The following is a 19,171-nucleotide window of genomic DNA, read 5'->3' as shown; positions in this document are numbered from 1 at the left end:
TGAACTGACTTGTATTGGAATGTTTACTGTGTGAAGTGCCTTGAGAAGACTCTTGTCGTGATTTGGCGCTATAAATATAAATAAACTTAATTTCAATTGATTCAGTTCTTGAATCACGTGTGCAGCAGCTCATCAGGCTCTGCAGAAGTCTGTTAATCACTTGCTGATTGAAATCAGGTGAGTTGAAACAGAGTTAAAACTAAATCAAGCTGGATACCATCCCTCCAGGGCCGGAACTGAATACCCCTGCTTTAGATCTATGTCACACTGTCACTTAACATTCATGGACTCACCCATTTTGACTTGTGGCAGTGAAAGCTGTTGTTGGTTTAGTGTTCAGGAAAAAGCAGAGGATGTCTCGGCTAGTAGAAGCTAACTGGCAACTCCACCATACTGCAGAACTCCCTCCGGCTTGTGTCATTTGTGGAGCATAACATCAACACTACAGAATAAAACGAATCAATGGTAGAGTAGTATTGCTGTTAGCCAATCAGAGGCAAGATGCGGAAATATTAGGGAATAAGACTCCAAATCTTGTCGTCTGAAGCTACTTTCTTCTCTGGCTGAATTATCCGTGCTGAAACAGGTGCACTGGAGCTTTTTTTCCCAGAGCACAACTTACAAGGATTTCATTCCTACTAGAGACCGCTGCAGATGTATTATAAGTATGAGTAAAGGACCTCTTTAAACGCTTGGGCTCCGTGTTTGATGCGCTGTGACTACAGAGCATGCTTCATGTAGACTACATGGATATTTAATTGCAGGATCTCATTGGGTGGACAGCTGATGACACTTTCTCACCAGCATTCCAGCTGGTCAGTGACTGAATGACATGTTAATGGTTAACCAGAGTTATTAAAGGAAGAGGCAGAGTCCAGGGGGAACACAGAAGCAGCCATTTACACCATGGAGTTTTGCTGCTTTTCCTTCAACCACGGAGCTCTATAAACAACTTCCAGGACACTTTTCAACCAGACCGTCTGTGAGTTACATGATGCGGATTTTTAAATCTTTTATATTGCTAAAAATAATGTTGATCATTTATTTTAGCAGTGTTTGCTCACATTTGACTGTGAAATAGGTAACACAACACTTTCCCTCATCTCTGCACGAAGATAAACTTCTGTCTTCTGTGGATAGAGGATCTCAGTTCATGTTGGCGGAATACATAAAATAAACATGAGATTGCAGCTTCTTCAGAAGCAGGTGTGTGTTCCAGGTGGAGTAACAATGGTGACACTGAATCGCTTGAGTGTAGAAGATCCAGACGATGGTTCTCCGCTGCTTCCTGTGGCTGCAGAAACTACACCACCAATTCCTGTCAGCCACAGACAAAGAACTGTCACACAGACAGAGTCTAGCGAGTTCTTTCTGAGCAGGTACTGATAAAGGGTAAAAGTTATGGAAAAGGATGGCTTTAGGTAATCTAACCACACTGTCAGCAGTAGAATTAGATGGAATTTTGCCTTCAAACCTGTTTTTTTTTTTTTTTTTTTTTTTTTTGCCGGTTTCATCTATATGGTGAGGAGAGTCAGGAAAGTATTTATAATTTACATCTACTGGATCTGTAATGATGACAAAGCAAAATGACAATAGATCAAAGTAAAGGTCACAAATCATTTTTATTCTCACCCATAATAAGTAAAAATGTGTTATTTGCATAATCCTAATAGATTGCAAAATTATTTATAAGAATTAATTTACTCTGTTTCATTCTTTTCTGTTCCTCTAAATGACTCCACAAAATTAACACATTAATTAAAAAATGAACGTGCGACATTAAATACCATTAATTAATTAGAAAAAAGTAATGTGTTAAAAAATTACTGCCTGAGCCTAAGCGCCCCCCGACTGATGGACAAAAATGTTTAGCAGCAGAATTTATGTCCTATGTATCAATAAATATCATCACACTACGTCTGGTCTACAAGACCATTTAAAAAATTTTTATGTGTTCTAAAAATAACTAAAAATACAGTGAAAAGAATCATGACTAATCACTGTTCATGAAGAAAAGAAAGAAAGAAAAAAAATCGGCCTTTTTAGTGTTTTCTGTTTTCTAGTTGGTCGAAAACGGGCAGGCAGTAACTTCATCCATATGAACTTTGATGCAGCAAGAGGGACAAGCATACATGCAGCATTCATCCTTAGCAGAAACTCCCCAGAACTCTACACTACACCTCTATGCTTGTTAGCAGTGCTCTGCTGCCCCCTAGTATTCAATTCAGTACACAACCTTTACAATGTTCCATGTCCATTTTACACGTCATCAAGAACACATTTGCTAATATTTACCCAGCAAATCCCCAAAGGGTTAGCTTTGTAATGAGACCAGAGTAATCAAACAGTCCTTGTGGTTACAGAAACAAACTCATTAAAGTGTGGGTACATCATCTGTGCCTCATTGTTTTAGATTTTTTTAATCGCTTAGGTAAACTGTCTTGAACAATTAAAATGTGATTAGTCAAACTTAATTAATTACAAAACCTCTGATTAATTAGATTAGTTTTTCTAATCTAGTCCCACGCCTAGCTACAATGAAAATGACATGACTTTTATTTATTTCCTGTTACAGGAAGAAAAATCTTTCCACCAGTTTTTTCCTGCTGATTGGATGCTACTTGGTTATTCTGATTCCTGCATATTTTCCTCTGGTTAAGGTGTCCACTGTCAACAATGAATCCCAGCATCCCAAAGATCTGGTAGACACCAGTAGCATCTTCTCAAACACAATAGAAATGTTTGCAAAAGACTTTACAGAATTGTTTCCTATGTTCAGGTCTTGTTGAATCGATCAGCCTCTCTGCTGTCACAACCCTGTCAGCCTAATTGGTGTCTGAACCACCTCAAGCCTTTGTCCTGCTCTGAAGGCCTCCTGGACATCCCAGTTTTTGTGGAGCAGGACAGATCCATGGTGTGGAATTTGACCCCTCCGCTGGGGCTCCAGGGCAGTGAAGAACATCTGGCCCTAGCTCTCGCCTCCATGCCTCAGCCTGGCCTGCCACCATCGTTGAGGCGAGAAGTCAAGTGCAGGAAGTGTGTGGTGGTTGGAAGCGGAGGCATTCTTCATGGGAGCCATCTTGGATCGCACATAGATAAATATGATGTCATTATCAGGTATGCAATTGTGAGCCAAATAAACATTTGGAAGTATATTTTATGCACATTATATGTCTGGTACACTCTAAGAAATGAAATGTTGAATTTACTTAACCAAGTTATGTCGACTGGTTCCACTAAACCTAGTTACTTAAGTGTAAAGTGTAATTTGTATTGACTTTTAAAATGACAATGTATGTTACTCATTACTTTTAGTAGAACCAGTTAAAATAACTTGGTTGGAGTAAATTGAATGTTTGAGTGTTAGAGTGTATTGTAGCTACTGATTGTGAACTGAGATCGGTGAGTTTATTGTGGCATATGAAAAGAACAACATTTAAAGGCCAAGTCCACTGAAAAAACATTTTTACTTGTTATTTTTGAAAAGTGATGGGTCACTCTGAGTTTACCATGCAAGAAAAATATGAAAATGGTCTTCTACCCTCATTTCCTTCATTAGTCGCTGTAAATAAATAGACGCTCGGATTAGAAAAGCCCAACAATTGAACATTGAACAATGTTCATTAGGACTCACCCATCTTGGCTCGGGACGGGGAAGGTTGTCGTTGGTTTTGCAACCAGGAGAGAGCAGAGCACGTCTTGCCTAGTAGAAGCTAACTGTTAGCATTAGCAACTCCGCAAGATGGCTGAACTCGTTCAGGCTTGTGTTTTTTGTGGAGATAAAACATCAGCGTTGCAAAGCTAACATCAGTAGTGGCTTTGCTGTTAGCCAGTCAGAGGCGAGACATCCAAACATCAGGAAATAAGACTCCTAAACGTGCAGTCTTCTGCTCCCCTCTGCTCTGGTTCACTTCTACTTCCTGAAACAGGAGCACCAAAGCTTTTTTCTCATATAAATCGACTCACAAGGCATTCATTTATAGCTACCTCTGCAAATGTGTTGAAGAAACAAATGAACTTGGACTTTAAATGAGCTAGTTTGGTGCATATACTCAGATTTGAAACTACTTTCGGTTCAAAAAGGATGTAAAGAATGTTTGATTCTGCACTTAATGATGCTGCTACTCTGTGAAAATAAGCAAACGCTGCTGTTACCAGGCTGAATAATGCTCCGGTGACTGGATTTGAAAGAGATGCTGGTTCTCGCACCACCGTCCGTCTGATGTATCCAGAGGGAGCCCCTCATTCCACTAATGAGTATAAAAAGACCACTATGGTTGCTTTGGTGGTCTTTAAAAGCCTGGACTTGGACTGGCTGACTTCTGTCATCACCAAACAGCCTCTGGTGAGCCCTCATCACAAAAACCGTCACACACAAGCAAATGTTTCTGCAATAAATGCTGCTCTCACATCATCACGCTACTTTCTTCTTCAAGTGCTTCACAGTCTTTGTGTTTGTGCATGTGTGTGTTTACCAGAGCTTCTGGTCCAAAATGTGGTTCTGGAGGGAGGTGGTGGATGATATTCCTCTGGGGCCAGAAAGTTTTAAGATCCTTCACCCAGAGATTATTCACAAGACATGGCAAGCTTTACGGAACTATGCTCGAAAACCGGGAAAAGTAAGATGTCTCGTGCAAATTCAGTGTTTCACTCTATTGACAGTTACTCCAGCAAACATACTGCATTTACAGTAAAATGCTGCGGAAATGTTTAAGCATTGACGTGGTTGAAAATAACAAGCCAGTGGTGATTTTGTCTCTTGGTAAAGGTGGTGCCAACATTGGGGGCCACAGCGGTGGTGACGGCGCTGCAGCTGTGCGACCAGGTGAGCCTGGCGGGGTTCGGCTATGACATGCAGCATCCAGAGGCAAGGCTTCACTACTACGAGGCCATACGCATGGACTCCATGAAGGTTCAGGTAAGTTTGGACCAGGGAGCTGCAACCTTAAGAATCCGCTCAGTCCACCAGAATAAAATTCGTTTAGAATCACAACGATCCCAAGTGACACTTTATAATTTTTGATTCAACATCTATGGAGGAAAATTAAGGCCACTGAAAAAAAGTCGGTAACACTTAACAGTAAGGGTCCCTCTATTAACTTTACTTTGTTCATTATTAAGCATGAATAAACTAATAAATAACGCATAAACAACTGCTTACTTATACTACGTAATGCATTTCTAGGCAGACACCCTGACTGACCCAATGGTTAACAATAACGGGAACGCTTATAAATGACAAACTACCTGTATTTGTATGGCACCAATAGGGAGCCTAAGTCACACCCATCCACTTCCAGATCATGGGTCCCCGGAAGAACAGAAAAATGAATGCAAGTCAACGGGGCTAAAAACACTATTTTCTAATTCCACTTGTTTTGTGCCATGGATTTCACATACAGTGTCCGTGAATTTTAAAGACACATTTTGATACCAAGAAAGAGCTTATTTTCGAACAGGGGGAACAATATTTTAGGTTTTGTGTGAAAATAAGTCCAGGACTACAAATGCGCTTCACGAAAGTGACATCATCGAACCAGACACGGAGAAACTGAGGGAAAATGGCTGTAAGTTCAACGAACTTCAAATCCTTCCCACAGGAGGTAAGAACCACCATAAATCTGGCCATTTGGGAAGTAGCAGCCACGTTAGGGGAGGAGAGATTATGTGGTGATGCCATTTATGCAGCGTGCAGATTTCTGGTGTGTAGTCATGCTAATTACAAACTTTTACAAGCTGATAAATTTCAAGGTGCGTGACTGGCGTGGTCGAAACACCCATCATTACTTTTCATTTAAATTGCAGTGCAACATATGTGTGATCCAGGGCATGAGGCAAAGCAGATTAGAAAATAGCTCTTTTTGTCCTGTTGACTTGCATTCATTTTTTCGTTCTTCTGGGGACTCATGAGCCGACCGGAAAGGGAGGAGACATAGGCTCCCTATAAGGGTTCTACAACCCCCCAAGGCGCTGCACAACACAATTAGTCATTCACCCATTCACACACACTTTCACACGCTGGTGGGGTTGAGCTACGCTGTAGCCACAGCTGCACTGGGGTGCACTGACAGAGGCTAAAAAAAGAACCATTTGTTGCACCAACTAATGTTGAAGGTGGAATATGGAACATTTTAATACAAAGTTATATTTAAAAAATAATAACTCAACGAGGCGTTTAGAGGTGTGCAGAATGAATGGACAGCTTCTCCCATAAAAGCTATATTTTAAAAAATCAATAATCAAAATTTTATTTTGCCGACACTGAGTTTATGTTTACATCTACCAGCCCATAGAGGGCACTGTTGCGGTAAAAAGTTTGCTTGGCAAGGCAAGGCTGATTCTGGGCCCAGAAGATGATCTAACGGTAAAAACTGTTGTAACATAAACTAATTAGTAGAAATTAGTCCTTACCCATGCACTGGACATGGTGCTGGCTGACCACATCACATGTCGGTAGTAAACCAACACCCTGGAAAACATGTTCTGTTTTTGCTCTACCACCTCTAAACACTAGATGTCGCTATAGTGTCGTGTTTCACATTCAACCTTTAATAAAGTGACCCTTCTTGTAAAGTGTTACCTAAAATGCTTCCTTTTTCTCTCAGTTTTCTGAAGATTTGAGAATTCGGAGAAAAAGTTAGAATTCTGAGATTAAGGTCATGATTCTGAATTGTTTCTGACAATAAGGTCAAATATCTTTTTTACCTTCTTTGGTAAACACCTACTATAAAATGAGTCATTTTCGAACGACTCTAGTCTGAGGCCCTCCCAGAGTTCATGAAGTGCTTTCCTAAATCTATCAGAGTTTCTCAGCTCATAGTAGCCTGAGCAGGGTGACAGAGTCCTGAAATGGCTCACTCTGGAAAGTACTGAAACTGTCAATAATTAAACAGCTGAAATCGCTGTATGAGAGGAATTTTGTGCAAAGAACTGCATGGATATGTTATGTATAGACATTTTAACTTAATAAAAAACTCACTAGCAGGTTTAAAAACATCCTAGTGAGCTTTTGTTTGAATATTTCTAACCAAAGTTATTAAGAGCCATTTTGGAAGGTCATGTGTGGCTCTGGAGCCACGTTACAGACCTCTGGTTTAGATGACCAAACACTAATGTTTTCTTGTTTGTGTTTTTCTCTTTATCCCTTGTTATTGACTAAAAACTCAGGTGGTGCATGACGTTAGTGCTGAAAAACTCTTTTTGAGGGACCTGGTGTCTTCAGGAACAGTGACGGATCTCACAGGGGCTCTTTGAAATGAAAAATGACAGACTGAACTCTTCGTGCACTCCTCCTTCTTGGCTGAAAGATTGTATTAAGTCCTTTTCAATGTCCTCTGCAGGGTGGGCTAACCTTTAAGGTGCTCAGTCTTCACTATTAACTCATAACTGTGAATGTTAAAAGACTAGAAAGATTAACTTTTGTATTTTTATTTTCTGTTCAATTACCTACTAGGAGTGCAATGATAAAAATGAATGCAAAAATATACTTCATTGTCAGCTTGATTTTTATAAAATGCAACGTTTGATTTTACTTAATAAGATGCTGAATGTAAACTGATTTACGTTATTATTTGGCCAAATAATAGCTACAGTATTTGTTTTTATGTTTCTGAGGTTTCTACAAGTCCAGATAACTTGGTGAAATTAAAAAATTCACATCAAATTAAATCTCGGATTTCAACTCGTTAATATTAAAGATAATTTGCGTAAGTACAATCAGCAGTGTTGAAATTATTTCAGTTATTAAGAGAAAAATGCCCATTGAAACCAACCTGACTGTATGTGAAGAGGTATTTGACTATAACGTTTTATTATTAACAACAATAATACGGTAATAATAAATGTGTTTTTAAAACTTAACAGCTGTAGCTGTTTGCAGCAACTGAAATCAAGAGGTCGTGATAATTGGAAAGTAGATCATCACATCACTGTTCTTCTTTTTCAGCCACTTTCAAGGATTTTCCCTTTTGGACAGCTCTTATAAGGTCAAAGGTCAGGCATGCTCCTTCAGGATTTTTGATAGAAAACAAAATTAAATCTATTTTGGCAAGTGGTCTAAGTCCTGCAGCAGCAAAGCAGCCCCAGACCATCACACTACCACCCGCCGTGTTTGACAACTACGATGTTCCTATTCAGAATTAGCCGGCCTCACTCATATCGTTGAACTTCAACCATAGAAACAAATATTCTTTGCATTTCATGTTGTAAAACAGGTTCTAGTAAAGTGAGTTCCTAAATCCACAACTCCGTAAGTAATTCATTCTGGATTTTTTTATGTGGTTAATAAGGAGGAAATTACCTTCCACACAGATCCAGGTTGGTTTGCATTGTTTTATTTCCTGTAATAAATACTCATCTGAAAGTGTACTATATTTATACTTGGATTCTTTGTGTGATGAGATTGTTTTTCTGATTTAAGACATACGTGTGACACGAAAGCTAAATCAGAATTAATCTGTACAGGACTTTTTTTTCAGCACTGTAACAGAGAAGCCAGTTTCATTCCTCCTAAAGCCTTAGATGTGTTTGGCAGAAATCCAGTTAAAACAACCAGAAGGAATCTCACCTCTAAGTGCTGCTAGTCACTGCTACTTGTGAAGTTTCCACAGCTATATAAGACAGCATGTTCACAGCAGTCTCTTCTGTAAAGTCGGGCTTTGCTAACAGAGCTGAAGCACAGCAGAGAGGGACATATGCAGATTATGTTCAAATTCTCAGAAAGCTCTTCTGTCCTATAACAATTGTACATGTTAGTATTATGGCAATATTTTATATAACTTTAGAGTTGCAGGCAAAAATGAACAATTTGATTTTTTTTTGTAAAGATAAAAGCTACAAGTTTGACCAAAGTGACGTTTAATCAAGTGATGTTTATTGGAATTATGTGCATTACTTATAAATAGGATAGGCCACAATGTGTTCAACAATCTACAAAACCTGACTGAATTAGTCCACATTCTGTTTTTAAAAACACCCCTGTTGTGCATATTTCACCAAAAGAGCACCATTGTGTTTTATTGTGCAAATCATATATTTGTTTCCAGTAAATTACTTTAGGAAAGGAAACAAATGTGCAGAACACTGGGACAGGCGTGACCCTTTTCTTCGAGCTCCTAATAACAATCTTTTGTCTTCCCGTCTGTTTACAGCAGCGGATTACGAGAGGGCTCCCACAGTTTGCTTGCTAGTTGCCTGCAGTGCTGGAGGATGATCTCGGTGGGGATGACCCCCAGATGAACAGTCAGGAGCTCGTAGCACTTCACCGTCTCCCCCTTGTGGTTCTTACTGTAGTAGCGAAGCAGCCTCCTGCAGGACACACACAGGGCTCCGTTAGGACTGACGTCTAAAGCCAAATAAACTGATCACGTCTAGTTTTGTGATAAATCGTTTACTTGTAGTAATCACAGGCAAGCGTTCCAATGGGAGGCGAATCATCAGGTAGCACAGGGATGTCCACAGAGTCCAACTTATAGCCCTGATGGATCAGAGGATCACTTTTATACTTGAACTGTCAGTATTCTCGTATTAATGTGCATCGGCTGGTCACTTACACTTTCATTTTCAAACCAGAGGAAGTAACAGAAGTAGAAATCTCCATCCCGCAGCGTTACAGTGGAATAACCCTTCTGAAGGTAACGCCGCGTAGTTCTGACCAGGCCCCACACCTTATTTAATGATAAAAAAAGAGATTTTTGTTGGAAACAAAGATGAAGAAATGTAACAGATACCTAGGTCGTTTCTCAGTACTCAAGGACAGATATGTTCTTGGCAAAGACACCAGAAAGTCCCTTCTACCGAGTTCAGGAGGACGAGGACAGCATTTGGAACAGGACCTTATTCGTTGCGTCATGGCAACAAGTGCTGCTTGTTTCTACCTACGGTCAAATGACCTGACATAAAACTCTACAGTTATAAGATTTCTCCTCTGACTTTAGGAGTATAATGGTTGCGACGCAATGCATTATGGGAAATTTTGCTGTCCCAAGTCCGCAGAAGGATGCATTGGCTGTGTTCGAGATGAGCCAGTTCTGCACAGATTAGACCAACGGTGATCGACAAGCAGTGCATGCCGGATAGATTTGTGTCCGACTTGACGCCGACTTGCTCTGACGTCATGCATACGTAGGCAACGATAACCTTGTGAGATCAAGGCGGCCAAACGCCAGCTTTCAGCCACTCCCCCTGCTGCTTCCGTCTGCTCTCGTCTGTTTTCCAGGCGAGGCGCAGTTCAACTCAAACACGGCCATTGATTCATCCTCGATTCAATGGGCGGAGCAAGAACACATCCAGGAACTTTGAGCGAACTTGCCATGACGCATACTTGGAACAGTCCTTGGGCCATCGTTGATGCTCTACAAGGACGTGAGTACACAAGTACAGACAAGTACGCATATTGAGAAATGGCCTTGAGAAAATTAGTACATACAGATTTTATGTGTAAACAACCCAAATAAAACTCCTCGGAGGGCGCAGATTATACATTAAAGTAGGCCTGAACACAGGCACCACCGGTCCCTCCGACCACCACCAGCAGGCAAGGCAGGTTAAGTGTCTTGCCCAAGGACACAACAGCAGAATTCTCTAGCTGGAGTCGGGATTTAACCTGCAACCTACCGATTACTGAACAACCCGCTCTACCTGCTGAGCTATTGACGTCCCTTACTCATTAATATTCACAATATGTGAACATCTTGCTTCTGATTGGCTAACAGGAACTCTACTCTTTCACTGCATCCATTTGCCCTGCAATGCTGATGTTTTATCTTCACAAGTAACACAAGCCTACAAGATTACCGCCATGTTGAGGCGTTGCTAATGCTAACGTTTAGCTTTTACTAGTAGAGATGTGCTCTGCTTTCTCCTGGCTCCTCCTCAGCCTTCCCCGTCACAAGCCAAGGTGGGCGGGTCCATGAATGCTAATTTGTATTGTGATGTAAATCTGTGTGGCTTTTTCTGACACAGCTGTTTCCACTTTTATTTTCTTTTGATGGCCAACATAGGAAAAAGGGTCAGAAGACTATTTTCACATTCTGCATGCATGTGAAACTCTGAGTGGCCGATCGTACTTCCAAAAGAACCAGTGATCTTTAAAAGTTCCTAAAATGGCAATGATCTTTAAATTTGAAAAGAAGAAATGAGCGGTCAAACCTGTACTTCATAATAAAAACTGAGTCATACGGTAAGTTTAAGCTATTGTACAGATGTGAGGTTCTTAAAGCAGATTTTCATACATGATGAAAATCCAAAAATACATTAAAAGAACACTTAAAATCAAAAATGTGAAACAGCAGAGTGGTCAAGTGAAGGTTCTGATTCTTCAAGCACATCTCAAAAGGTGAAATCCTCATTTTCTTAGAATTTTGAATGAATTAGTTTCAATAATTGGTTTCTTTGACCTTGCTTTTAATAAAACGAGCCACCGGGCCCTTCCCCAGCTCCGACGTGGTGCGCTCTGTAATGCTGAGCGACGGAGCGATCATCTGGCCGCTCGATCGGTCTACACAGATAAAATGGACGAGCCCGGGGAAATCTTCCAGGTAAGTGAGATACAAGTCAAGGTAACAAACAGGGTGTTTTGTGAAAAAGGGCCATTAATTAGACCCAACAGAGATCTGGGTTATTTTGCTACGAGGATATGACACCATGGTGATGTTCCTCTTGCTTTTCACCAGCAGAAAATCCTTCCAGTCCATTAGTTTCTCTCTGAGAGAAAGAGTAGAACAGAATGAAAAAATAAACAAGACAACACATTAACAACATTCAAAAAATGCATGCATTAGGTAAAAAAAACGGATACACACTGCATCATAGCCTGGGCTCCTTCCTGTAGACCAGGGGAGAGACGCTGAGGAAAATCAGTCGAGTCGATGAGAAAACACTGCCGATAAATACCACACAGTTGCGTCTTCATTTTCTTACACCATGGGATGAGACTGAAGCAGACAGACATGAAATCACTCAACTTTTAACTGCTTGTGTTAAGATGCTATTTGGCCAGCAGAGGGCAGCAGCAAACTTACTCTTTATTGAACCCAGGTCCATTTTTGGCAAAGGCTCGGTTCTTAAACTCTGTCCAGACAATTTGAAGCTGTGCAGACTGGGCAGAAAATTTCAATCCAAAGATAAAAATACAAGTTTTCCTTTTTTCTTTCGACTGCTAAAAAGTACCTAATACCTGCAGCTCACTGGGCCCCAAGGCTTTAACAAACTTGTCCAGTTTGCAGCGGACGTCCTGCATGTTCAGAGGGCTTCTGGCTGCAGCAGAACTACCCTGGCCCTCACGTAGACGCTTCTCCAGTTTGTCAAAGTCTTCCAGGTATTTATACACCGAAAGCGCCACTGCACTGGTGGGAATCTGACCGACATGGAAAGAACAATTGTATCTTCCTCTTGCTGAAAGAGAAACACTATAAGTGCAGCATGCATTCACAAACCTTAGTGAGCAGCACTAGTGTGATGCCAGGCCACAGCGGGAGGCAGTACATAGAGTGAGGCATCATGGGATACAGCCCATCTTTGAGGGATATGTCAAGAAAAACTCTGCGAGGGGTCGAAGGGTCAGGGGGACTGATTTCCAGAGCGTGAAGGCTGTCCTCAGCCATCTAAAAATCATAGAACAAAAGTCACTTCTGATACTTCATCTGTTTATACGCTCTAAAAAATTTACTGTTAGGCCTAGTCCACATGTAGCCGGGGTTTTTTAAAAACGAATATCCGCCCCTCCAAAAACTTGCATCCACACCACCGCGTTTTAAAAACAAACTGTCCACACGTACCCGGATAAATACGTTGTTATGGACATGCCAGACCTGTAGGCGGCAGTACTTCCCCCGTTCTTAACCTCGTCCTTCGTCTGTGGTCTTCCGCAAGGAGCAGTAATTCCGCTTGCAAAAACAAACAAGCAAAAAGCGCTTGGACAATTGATGGATCGGGTAGTGACAGAGCGCAGCTCTGAGGGCTTCCATGATGCTGGCTAGTGTAAACACAGGTCGCACACGTGATGTCAGCATTTTTTTGTCGCGGAAAGTGACGTTGCGGACCTTAAAACTCCGGTTTTGTCCGTCCACACGCAGACACCCAAAACGGAGAAAACGCAGATCTTCACTTTGGCCGGAGTTTTTAAAAAGATCCGTTTTCGTGTGGATGACAGGCCAAAACGTAGAAAAATATCTACGTTTTGGCAGATCCCCGGCTACGTGTGGACAGGGCCTTAGTTTATGTCAACTGGTTCCACTAAACCTAGCTGCTTAAATGTAAACTATAATATACATTTACCTTTAACATACCAACGTAAAAGTTAAAGTTAAATTCCCATTAGTCATCACACACTGGTAAAAGTCACCTCCACATTTACCATCCTTGTGCGGGGCGATGAGCTGCAGCAGTGGCCGCGCTCGGGAACTATTTAGTGGTTTAACCCCAATCCAACCCCTTAAAGCTGAGTGTCAAGCAGGGAGGCACTGGGTCCCATTTTTAAGTCTTTGGTATGACCCAACAGGGATTGAACCCCGATCTCCCAATCCCGGGGCGGACACTACCCTTACACCACTGAGAAGGTTACGGTCTTCAAACGTAGTTGATTACTCTTAACAAGGAATCATTGGGCTCAAATCCGGGCCTGGAGTCTTTCTGTCCAAAAACATGACTGTCAGACGGCAGCTTTTGGAGTCTTATTTTCTGATATTTGGACATCTCACCCTGGAACGGATTACAGCAACGCAACTCCACCACTGACTTGCAACGTGGATGTTTTTTCTCATCACATAAAACAAGCCTGGAGAGGCTTCTGCTGTGTGGTGAAGTTGCTAATGCTAACAGTTAGCTCAAAAGAGCCGAGATGTCCACTGCTGATTCCCAGACATTAAAACAGCCACAGCCTTCCGTGTCGTGAGACAAGAGCCCTTTTATCAGACACACCATGTCGGCAAATGAGCATAAAACTGCTGTTACGATATGTTTTCTAAAAACGCTGTGGCGGTATGGCGATGTGGGAATTTTGTGGCATTTGTGTCACAACGCCTAACTAGTGAATGAAGATTGGGCCTTGGTGCAACTGATGGTGTCATTATCACATGGCCGGTGATTATATTCAAAATTAAAGTAAACCCGGCTGTAAGTTTAGCTTTTGTAACAAGAATTAGCTGATATGGTAAACTGCCAATGACTCCTCAGGAGGGAGGGGTATTCATAGGTAGTTTCTGCTTGTTAAGCAGCGGTAGAAAGCTACAGTTTATAAGCTTGAGTCTCCCATATTCCAGTCAGAAGCTCCTCAGATGAGAAGGGAAGCATCTTCAAGAAACCAAAGAAGTCCAGTTGCCTACATTCAAACCCCTTTGGATAAAAAGCCAACTTTTTCTTCTTCTTGCACTTTTTATTGACGGTCAGTCAACTTAAAAAGCTAATTGATAACCTTTCTGTTAGCCACAAGCACAGTAAACTGCCACTGCCATAAAGCAGGTAGAGACCCCAAAGCCACAAACTGTCAAGTGCTGTTTCTGGTCAGCAGAGGGCAGCAGAGAGCGGTCCAATGTAAAGTTTTTAACTCAAGAACCACTGAAACCAACTTTAAAGCAGCAGCTTAAAGTGTTAAAAGCTTTTTAGTTCTGCTTTAAGCAACTAGGTTTAGTGGAACCAGCTGTCATAACTTGGTTAAGTACATTCAAAATTAATTTTTTTTAGAGTGTAACGTGAAATAAATGATATTCTCACCTGGATATCAGGGTCCACAAATTCAAAGACGGGAGTTCCTCGTCTGTCAGGTCTATCTGGGGACATAAATTAGATGCATTAGCGTGCTACTTGGGGAAAAGAAATCATTTGAAACACGACAATGAGTAGTTTAAGACAACAGTATTATTCTCCTCTACAGCTCACCAGAGCTGCCTGAGTCTCTGCTGGAAGGGGAGGGCTCTGGTGTGTAAAAACTTTCTGGACCAGAACCAGATGTGCTTTCAACATCCTTTACAAACAAACAGAGAACACTCAGAAAATAGGAAAACATATTTTGTGATTTATTTGTTACAGACGCTTGTTACCTCAGGACTTTGATCATCCAGGTCTACGTTACTAGGATACATGTTCTGGGCCATGATGATGAGGGCCAGGAGGTCTGAGGTGGTGAGAATACTCGCATTACGACTGAAAAGAAGAGCAAATCAGAAACTTTGTGAAAGTAAATCAATAGAACAAACAATTGAGAAACAGGCATGGAGTTCTTGTGTACCTAGAGTAGAAAGCAAGAAGTTTGGTGTGAACCAAAATGAAGGCGTGCAGGACTTCCTCTCCCGCCCTCTCTACGCTGCTGTTGAGCTGCTGAACTAGACGACGCTCGAGGAACTCTATGCACTGTTCACATAGCATGGGATGGATCAACCTCTCCACAGCCTGACAGAAGGAGATGACATGCAAAGGTCATGTGATCAACTGCAAGATTTAATTTACGTTAAAGTTTAAAACATAATAGAAGCAGAGTCAAACATTTTCCACAAGGATCATTCATGTGTGAATCCATCAAAATCAAATCGAAGACTTCAGAAAGTTAGTACTGAATTGCTGTCAGAGAAGATGTCACAAAACCACCCTAAAGAATTTGAACTCCATCAACAAACCAGGTTAGCAGATGTTTGGACTATTGTTGGCAGTAGCTCAGGTTAGCATTAGCAGTAGCTCGGGTTAGCAGTAGCAGTAGCCTGGGTTAGCTTTAGCAGCAGCTTGGACAAGCATAAGCAGTGGCTCAGGCTAGTGTTAGCAGTACCTTGGGCAATCATTAGCAGTAGCTGGGAAAGCCTTAGCGTTAGCTTGGCCTAGCGTTAGCGTTACCTTGGGCAATCACTAGCAGTAGCTGGGAAAGTGTTAGCAGTAGCTCAGGATAGCGTTAGTGTTGCCTTGGGCAATCCTTAGAAGTAACTCAGGCTAGTGTTAGCAATAGCTTTGGTTATGATGAGCAGTAGCTTGGGCTAGCGTTAGTATTACCTTGGGCAAACGTTAGCAGTAGCTTGGGCTAGCGTTAGTGTTACGTTGGGCAATCATTAGCAGTAACTCAGGCTGGTGTTAGCAGTAGCTTTGGATATGATGAGCAGTAGCTTGGGCTAGTGTTAGTATTACCTTGGCCAATCATTAGCAGTCGATGGGAAAGTGTTAGCAGTAGCTCAGGATAGCGTTAGTGTTGCCTTGGGCAATCACTAGCAGTAGCTGGGAAAGTGTTAGCAGTAGCTCAGGATAGCGTTAGTGTCGCCTTGGGCGATCCTTAGAAGTAACTCAGGCTAGTGTTAGCAGTAGCTTTGGTTATGATGAGCAGTAGCTTGGGCTAGCGTTAGTATTACGTTGGGCAATCATTAGCAGTAACTCAGGCTGGTGTTAGCAGTAGCTTTGGATATGATGAGCAGTAGCTTGGGCTAGTGTTAGTATTACCTTGGCCAATCATTAGCAGTCAATGGGAAAGTGTTAGCAGTAGCTGGGGATAGCGATAGTGTTACCTTGGGTAATCGTTAGCAGTACCTCAGATTAGTGTTAGAAGTAGCTTTGGATATGATGAGCAGTAGCTTGGCCTAGAGTTAGTTTTACCTTGGGCGATCGTTAGCAGTAGCTTGGGCTAGCGTTAGTGTTACCCTGGGCGATTATTAGCTTTAACTCAGGCTAGTGTCAGCAATAGCTTTGGTTATGATGAGCAGTAGCTTGGGCTAGCATTAGCTGTAGCTTGGGTTAGTGTCGTTCTGTAAGTAGCACATCACAGACGTCGAAGTGGGTTGGGACATGACAATTTAAGGGGTGTTTCTAGGCCTATGACACGTTATATCAGCTTTTCTCAGAAGTTACCATTTGTCTGTGGCCAATATTACTAATTTACAATTAGCAGGTCAGAAATGGCACAGGCTTTTTGGTAGGCTGCTTTAGACACTCCAAGCTGCTCATTTCCACAAAAGTTCAAAGTTGTTTTTAAGTTTAGGAATTATATCATATACTTTTACAATTTACATGTTCAGTAACAGACCTCAACTAAGAAGCTCTGGTCGTTTTCCCGGAGGTGGCTGTAGGTCTCTATCAGGTTCTGGAGGTGTTTCCACAGCCTTATTCTTTGCTCCGTGTCCTGAGGTCGCAGCCTGGTGAGAAACATCGAGAATCACGAGTCATACATGCCCTGCTAAACTCCACCCAGAAACGTTACGGAGAACACAGAAAGTCTTACTCTTTCCTCAGGAGGGTTCCGCTGAGTGTGACCATGCCAAACATGACCTCAATCATCTTCTTCATCACGTACATTTTTCTCCTAAGATCGTCCTCCTTCTCTTCACCATCTCCATTCACGGCGATGTAGAGGCACTCGTCAAACTGAGGAAGAAAAGAAGCACGATGAGATTTTATCTTGTCCAGAAGAACAAAGAATAAAACACTTTGTCTTGAACTCCATTCAGCTGAAACAAGTCAGGCTTTTTGGCTGCATAATCTCATCATGTGCCGCAGGACAAAGCCTGACCCCATTCTTTAACGAGACTCACATGACTAACACGGTGCCTCAGACCAAGTAAAGCTGGTTTTCACAGTGCTACAGCCAAATACTCCAGAACTCTGTCAAAAAAGGCTAAAAGTAAAGTTTAGGAAATGCTTTAAACCTGGTGTAAAACGTAGATGTGATTGTTGTCTGTGGTGAAGGAGGTGTAGCTGTCCTCCATGGTGCTGTAGGAGATGATGATGGGAGCAAACAGAGTGCTGAGGATGTCCTCAAAGGCAGGAAGCTGAGGAGAAAAAAGATTTTATTTTTCAATTTATTTGTATATAAATTAAGTTTTAATCTAGTGTAGATAATTCCCCTCCTCCTTACTTCCTCCCCCTCTTCCTGAGATGCTCCATACTGCTCCTGGATGTTCCGCTGATATTCCAGGTCAGTCCAGTGGAAAAGGACCTCTGCGCTCTCACTGGCGATCAGCAAACACTTCATCTGGATCACAGACAATCTTCCGCCCTGCTTTCTGTCCAACTTAATCGGATGATGCTACCCAAAATTTCCCGCTGTAAAATAAAACGCATGCATGAAATAAAAGAGGACTATGTTAAAATGAAAAATAATAATATAATTTTTCTGACCATTGCACAAACATGTTACTGGAAAGTTTGAAGAAACTTATAAAATAGTACCATAAAAACGTAACGCTTGTGGTCTCAGTGGGTTAACATTTAGTCTTTTCTTTTTTAATTCAGCCACATTTCTAGCTTCAATGACAGATTTAAGGTCAAAGGTCAGGCATTCTCCCTCAGAATTTTCTGCTACAGATCAGAATTCATTATTTCATCGATTAAAGCAAGTCGTCCAGTTCTGGATGAAGCCCCAGACCATCACACTGCCACCACCGTGTTAGACTGCTGTTATGATGTTTCTTATTGACGAATCATGACCTCTGCTCTTAATCCTAATCTTAGTAAGACCTGCACCTCTTAAGAGGTTTTACTTTCTTTTATGCTTGAATTTCATTAGAACAGATAACAAATAACATGTTATTTGATGTGCTGGAAGTCATTTAAGTTGCTGTGTACCAGATCGAGTATTGATTATAACTGAGCACTGAAAGGTCAAAGTTCACACTTTTTCAACAAACACAGTTTGTCCAGACTTCAGGTTTTTATGTCTCTCTCAGAATAAGAAAATTTTAACATCTGGCTGTGACTTTTCCCCTACTCCCTACAGCCTTGTTCTCAAACTCGCCTCAACTTCCTCCATCCATAAACTTCCTAACCGAGTTTTCGGAGAATAAATACACTTTCCAGTTCGACTCACTCGAAGTTTCCAGTCCTGGATGATCCAGCGTCTCTGTCAATGTGGTCCCCAAAACAGCAGATCTCTTCAGTTTCCCGCAGGTCCGGCTCGTCGCTTGCCTTCGCTTCCCTTCCGCACACAACAATCACCGAGTCACGTGACCCGACAGACGCGGAAGTGGGCTGATCCGATGATCTCTGATTGAAGCAGGACCCAGACATGTGCTGCAGCATGAATGGACCACATGAAAGGCTGAGTGTTGTACTATTTAATAGTTTGGTATTTGAGGAATTTAGATTCATGATTGGGAATAGGATTACAGCCAATCCGGCTTTTTTTGTTAAGGAGTTTATGGGGTGCCATTTGTAAAGTCAGTCATAATCTAACAGCAATATTTTTGGTTATTTAGCATATCATAAGAGA

At 41.7% G+C, this 19,171-nt stretch overlaps 2 protein-coding genes across 4 annotated transcripts; one reads left to right on the top strand and one right to left on the bottom strand.

Annotated features, from left to right (window-relative positions):
- The first annotated feature begins 860 nt into the window (after positions 1-860).
- st3gal7 (ST3 beta-galactoside alpha-2,3-sialyltransferase 7) lies at positions 861-7,486 on the top strand. Of its 3 annotated transcripts, none has more exons than XM_070541948.1 (8): positions 861-982; positions 1,220-1,379; positions 2,576-2,702; positions 2,780-3,117; positions 4,159-4,345; positions 4,479-4,619; positions 4,769-4,918; positions 7,168-7,486. In XM_070541948.1, exons 2-8 carry the CDS (start codon positions 1,231-1,233, stop codon positions 7,252-7,254), a joined length of 1,179 nt encoding a protein of 392 aa, XP_070398049.1. In that variant the 5' UTR covers positions 861-982; positions 1,220-1,230; the 3' UTR covers positions 7,255-7,486. The 3 variants fall into 3 exon arrangements, with proteins under 3 accessions (XP_070398049.1, XP_070398048.1, XP_070398047.1); XM_070541947.1 differs by having other exon boundaries at positions 873-982; positions 1,082-1,379; XM_070541946.1 differs by lacking the exon at positions 861-982 and having other exon boundaries at positions 1,031-1,379.
- A 1,520-nt stretch (positions 7,487-9,006) lies between these two features.
- Positions 9,007-18,908, bottom strand: hps1 (HPS1 biogenesis of lysosomal organelles complex 3 subunit 1). The gene is made up of 18 exons (XM_070541945.1): positions 18,770-18,908; positions 17,819-18,006; positions 17,610-17,732; positions 17,186-17,328; positions 16,991-17,099; positions 15,224-15,384; positions 15,036-15,138; positions 14,875-14,959; positions 14,710-14,765; positions 12,435-12,602; positions 12,176-12,355; positions 12,021-12,097; positions 11,802-11,933; positions 11,639-11,703; positions 11,397-11,542; positions 9,552-9,665; positions 9,393-9,475; positions 9,007-9,306 (listed from the first exon to the last, which is right to left on the bottom strand). The coding sequence occupies exons 2-18, from the start codon at positions 17,933-17,935 to the stop codon at positions 9,144-9,146; spliced, it is 2,025 nt and encodes a 674-aa protein (XP_070398046.1). The 5' UTR covers positions 17,936-18,006; positions 18,770-18,908; the 3' UTR covers positions 9,007-9,143.
- Between the last annotated feature and the right edge of the window lie 263 nt (positions 18,909-19,171).

The sequence above is a fragment of the Nothobranchius furzeri genome, chromosome 12 (genome assembly GCF_043380555.1).
Source record: "Nothobranchius furzeri strain GRZ-AD chromosome 12, NfurGRZ-RIMD1, whole genome shotgun sequence".
Lineage (NCBI taxonomy): Eukaryota > Metazoa > Chordata > Actinopteri > Cyprinodontiformes > Nothobranchiidae > Nothobranchius > Nothobranchius furzeri.
The sequence above is the reverse complement of the archived record's forward strand: the minus strand, read 5'-3'. Positions and strand labels throughout refer to the sequence as shown.